Source organism: Larimichthys crocea, chromosome XVI (assembly GCF_000972845.2).
Source record: "Larimichthys crocea isolate SSNF chromosome XVI, L_crocea_2.0, whole genome shotgun sequence".
Classification (NCBI taxonomy): domain Eukaryota; kingdom Metazoa; phylum Chordata; class Actinopteri; family Sciaenidae; genus Larimichthys; species Larimichthys crocea.
Genome location: NC_040026.1, coordinates 13,840,939 through 13,846,095, shown reverse-complemented (window position 1 = coordinate 13,846,095; position 5,157 = coordinate 13,840,939). Strand labels below are relative to the sequence as shown.

The following is a 5,157-nucleotide window of genomic DNA, read 5'->3' as shown; positions in this document are numbered from 1 at the left end:
CTTCAAGACATTTTCCATCCTCTCATATACATATATTTATGTCTGAAGAGAATATATGTATGGAAAAGGAGAATATATGTATGTGTGAGCTGAAGTTTAGTGGAAACGGAAGGCAGCCCATTTCTCGTGTTATGATTGGCCAGGTTACGTTCGCGTCATGGACAGCATGGATGGTGGAGAGCTAAAACGAGCACTGCAACAAGAAAAAGGTTTGTTAGCCAGATAATACTTGACATTGGATGTATATTTTCTTCTTTTATGCATAGAACGTTTGATTATTTATTTATTTATTTATTTATTTATTTATTTATTTATTTATTTATTATCTAGACTATATTTCTTTTAGCTGCTGTTCACAGCAAGAGGGTCAGAATGCATAATGTCTTGAACGGCCCCTCATAGAGAACCATTGTTAGAACACAGTCACAGTACATATGTTTGTATGAGTAAGGACAAACAGTGCCATTGGTGAAGCCCTTAGAGTGACACCAGCTCCAGAAATGCTGAAGCTGATATGAAGAAAGATGGAAGTAATCGTGGAGAATTGTATGTGAACATTTACAATGTACCTTGGTTATTATGACTTAGCCTGCTGTAGTTATTTCTGCGAAGCCTGCAGCTGCTGCACTCACAATGGAGGGCAGACAGACTTTTGGGACACACAGAAGGTTTTTTACACTTGGGTGGTTTATTACAAAATGAGCGTTATTTTCTTTTTCCACACCGTATGCCAAGCTGCCTCAATACACACAGTGGTGTCTACTGTCCATTGTGAGCAGAGATCTCGTCATTTGTTTAAGTACTGGAATGCACCTGTGACACGTGTATACATACGGCTGTATTGTGGCGGTTATGTATCTGTTTCTATGGTGACAGTGTGATCATGTTGAGAACATTGCACAACAGTCAACCAAACATCTGGATTAGTATTAAGCGTCACCATGAACGTATTCAGGTGTAATTAGCGTGACATTAGGAAATACGCCAGTGGACACAAGCAGTTTGTATTTTGAATTAGCAAATGAAGACACATTCAAAACAGCCATTTAAAGGTGAGGTGAGGAGTAAAGTTGGAGTTAAGACAGAGGTCAAGCTCAGCAAGCTTTGATTTCCTGGGGTCCGTTTCACAAAGCAGGTTTATTGAAAACTCAGAGTTTGTTAACCCTGGAATCACGGAAACTCAGAGTTTTCCGTTTCACAAAGGAGGGTCAGTCAAACCCGAGAGAGAGGGTTAACTCTAACCTGTTTCACAAAGTGAGGTAACTTAACCTCGAGCTCAGTTGCCATAGTAACATACTCCGTGAATCTAACCTGGTCGGGACCAGGTTTTCCTGAAGAAACCCTGAGTTTCTCTCTGTCTCCGCCCACTTTCAGAGCCACATACTTAATTTGATTTCCTCATTCCTGCGCTGTCAGAACGTCCTCTAGTTCCAGAAGGCAACGTTTGAACATGGCGTGTCCTTTTGATCACGATCCTGTGGACGAAGGTGCAGCAATCCTGCGCAGGGAATTACATATCTGTCGGCAGAGAGTACTCAGACCACGCATAGATATTTCAGCCCTCCCGGACAATTTTCTTTTTGAGCGGTACCGTTTTACTTCACAGTCTATAATTTACATACACAACCTCATCCGTCCGCACATTTCAAACATCACGAGTCGCAGTCATGCGCTCACATCGCAGCAGATTTTGTGTGTGGCGCTGCGTTTTTTTGCCAATGGCAGTTTCTTGTATAACATCGGAGATGCTGAGCACTTGAGTAAGGCAACTGTATGCAGGGCCATCAGAAGAGTCTGCCTCGCCCTGAAAAGACTTTTACCTATATTTGTTGTCTTCCCTGGACACAAACCTGTCAGGGCCATTAAGGAAGAGTTCCACAGGATCGCAGGTGAAGGATGTAGAGATCTGTTGAATTCCTTTAATATCAGGCTGTATTATGACATTGTGCTGCCACCTCAGACTTGAATTAGTAATTTTTATTATTTTTATTTGTTTTAGGATTTCCCAATGTGATTGGCTGCATAGATGGTACGCACATTCCCATCACGGCTCCCTCACATAATGAGGCTGATTATGTGAATAGGAAGTCCATTCACAGCATTAATGTGCAGGTACATGTAGACTAAGAAGTTTCACTGTGTTAAGCACTTCCTCATAATTTAATTTATCTGTCATTCTCTGCACTGTCAAGATCATATGTGATGCTGCACACATAATCTCCAATGTGGAGGCCCCGTCCACCTGCCAGCTATGCAGGATGGCCGAGCGGTCAGAGACACGATTTGTACTAATCACTTTTGAGTTTAAAGCACCACCACAAATAAAAACATGAGGCACATTTCAGTTGGTCTTCTTTATTTCCTACAAATACAAAAGCTAGTTAAGTTAATGTTCCAATAGTTAACATTGACATAATTGACATGTGACCATGCACCCACCTTTAATTTATGTTCCAGTATTTGGATTTCCAAATCTGCTTTTTTAATCTGGCGGTCGAGGTATAGCATTTCTTTATCGGTCTTCTGGATTTTTTTTAGGAGGTGAATTTTATAAATTTCTTTTACTGGTAACTGGGAATACATAAAGAGGACATAAAATTAACCTGTTGCACATGAATTCCACACAATAAATCTCTGGAGTTTCATGAACAGCTGTCTCACTGTGTCAATCTCTGCAGTTGAGGTCAGGGGAGTCTCCTGCTGCTGCCCAGCCCCAGGCTTCATTGTTTAATACAATATAAAGAAGACATTTTTGAGTGTTAAAAGAGCATTATGGAAGGGATCAAAGAAGTTCAGAGTCAAGTCATGCAGATGTCTGACCTGTTTGAACAATGTTTTTATATTTCATCTTAAGTTGCTGCCAAGTGCGCTTCTCCCCCGCCGGATTGCACCTACATGAAATAAATTAATAGGCTCCATTCATGCAATTTGCCCTTCAATAGTTATTGTGATTGCAAAATATTACATTTAAACTTACGCATTGACCCGAGCAGCAATGCTCTCCCATGCCCTCTCCCTCTCTTTAGCAGCCGCTGCAGTGTTGCACTTCTTTCTAAAGACATGCTCATATTCTCCATATGCAGTCATTAATATTTCCAATTCTATTGGGGTGAAAAATGCTGCCCTCTTTCTGTCAGTTTCCATGTTCAATCATCGAATCTGGGCTCCATTGATGCTGGCTTTATATGTCTGTGGAGCTCATGTTTAACTCCAGGTTAAACTACTCTGAGTTGATTAAACCAACTCAAATCAGCTGTTGTGAAACCGAAAACTCAGAGTTTCCTATCTCAGAGTAGATCAACTCAGAGTTCAGGATTTGACTCAGAGTTTGTTGAACCTGCTTTGTGAAACAGACCCCTGGAGGCATTTTTGGATGCAGAATGAAAGGATGTTTTTCTGCCTTTTCATTTTTACTATGTTTTACTATTTGATCTTGAGAGACTATGAACTATTGTTCATAGTCCCTGAAGATCCAATTCCTGAAAATCCAATCAAGAATGATATGTTTGTGAATATAGATTTTGAGTACTGCAAGCACTTCTTTCCTCACTTAGAGTAAAAAATATGGTGCATCAAGCATTGTTCCGATGTGCAGCACTACACCTATGATTGTAAGGCCACATTCAGACAGGATCTGGTGCTGCAACGCAAACGCAGGTTTTTACATTCATTTGAGTGAGGGTAGTCTATTGATTGTGTGTGTCCGCCAAAAAACGCAGCAAACGCAGCTGATCCTGTCTGCACATATGCACCAATGTTACAAACATCATCGTACATACTAAATTAGGTTTTTAGGTTTTCTAATGTTGCACCTAGTGTATGATATTTCTACTGTGTGTACCTGGAAAATAAAATGACCCACACAGAAAAGAACGCAGTTTGTCAATATGACAAATCTTACTGTAGGGAATCAGAAACTACTGAATAATTACTGCATGTTTCACACATGTACATAGTGATTTTGGAAACAGCACCATACTATATTTTATTTGGATATTTCTAAGAGTTCACTAAACCACAGAACTTCTCTTTTTTGGTGTTAATGGTACAGTTTCAACCAATATTAGAATCAATACAGGACTTCACCAGGGCATCATCTGAGGTGGTTAAACCAGCTGTCAAAATAAAAAATATCCTTGAAACGGTTGGTTAATGCTGGTTTGGTCTAAAAGTGGCTAAATGAGGGCTGATCAATGGAAGTGGTACCTGGCTCCACTTTAATCAGAGTCATTGTGGAAGGAGCCAGCAGAAATAAGAGCGAGCAGAAAACCTACTGTAAGGGAGAACGAAGCACACAGAGAGAGAGAGATGTGGCTGGGAGACAGATAGAGAGATGGTCAGAACGTTAGAGGGATATTGAGAAAGCAGAGTAGACACGGAGCCAGAGGAAACCAATTAGGACAGTGATGGGCACTTAAATCAGGCTGTTATTCAATACTGCACAGTCTGTGTGGGAGTATTACAATTCCCTGAAGCTTGATGGAGTATTTCTTGTCTCTGGTTGACAATGGCTTAAAAGGGGGATAATACTGATTTTTAGCTTTGTGTGTTGCTCTTACGCTCCAAGAAAACTGTGTGTATTAGTGAACATTTTCTGCAGCCTCTTACAACCTGAAATGAGAACAAAGCTCATCCTGCCTTCTAAGCTGCGATGTGACATCTTCTGTATATATCTACTCTGTACAACATTTTTTAGAAGATTAGCGTGACAATAAAACTTTTTTCAATTGTAAACGGCTTCTACTTAGCACCATTCAGCCATAAAATACAACAATGGTGGCCATATTGCCAGCACTAAATGTACTGGTGCATTTTCAACATCCCTTTCAGTATTTAAAGCTGTGCTAAATCATCATTTTGGCCACCCCTCTGCTGTGGAAGAAGCTGACAGCATCTGATATATTATCATCTGATGTAATTACTATGTTGGCACACATTTACATATCCAGCAGACAACAATCAATGGACTATGAGCCTGAAAACAAGCTGAACGTGGCTGAAGTGGCCATGTAGAGCTGAGAGAACCTTGTCTTTGGTCCTAGTTCCTCATTTGATCTGGTGGTAATATGAAAATATTCCTAGCTGGAGGTTGAAGGGTAGCTTTAAAATAATTTGTTTGTATTTAAGGTCACACTGTAAACATAGATTGCACCAACC

General features: G+C 40.3%; 1 protein-coding gene across 1 annotated transcript; it reads left to right on the top strand.

The window, feature by feature from the left end:
- Positions 1-1,116: 1,116 nt before the first annotated feature.
- LOC109142549 (putative nuclease HARBI1) lies at positions 1,117-2,362 on the top strand. The gene is made up of 3 exons (XM_027289095.1): positions 1,117-1,889; positions 2,000-2,112; positions 2,193-2,362. The coding sequence occupies exons 1-3, from the start codon at positions 1,451-1,453 to the stop codon at positions 2,331-2,333; spliced, it is 693 nt and encodes a 230-aa protein (XP_027144896.1). The 5' UTR covers positions 1,117-1,450; the 3' UTR covers positions 2,334-2,362.
- The last annotated feature ends 2,795 nt before the right edge of the window (positions 2,363-5,157 follow it).

Bases quoted from the DNA above. Each gene is read 5' to 3' on its own strand.
- LOC109142549 (XM_027289095.1), top strand. From the start codon at position 1,451: ATGGCGTGTCCTTTTGATCACGATCCTGTGGACGAAGGTGCAGCAATC. The intron at 1,890-1,999 runs GTGAAGGATGTA...TATTTGTTTTAG, and splicing joins AGAGTTCCACAGGATCGCAG to GATTTCCCAATGTGATTGGC. The intron at 2,113-2,192 runs GTACATGTAGAC...TGCACTGTCAAG, and splicing joins TTCACAGCATTAATGTGCAG to ATCATATGTGATGCTGCACA.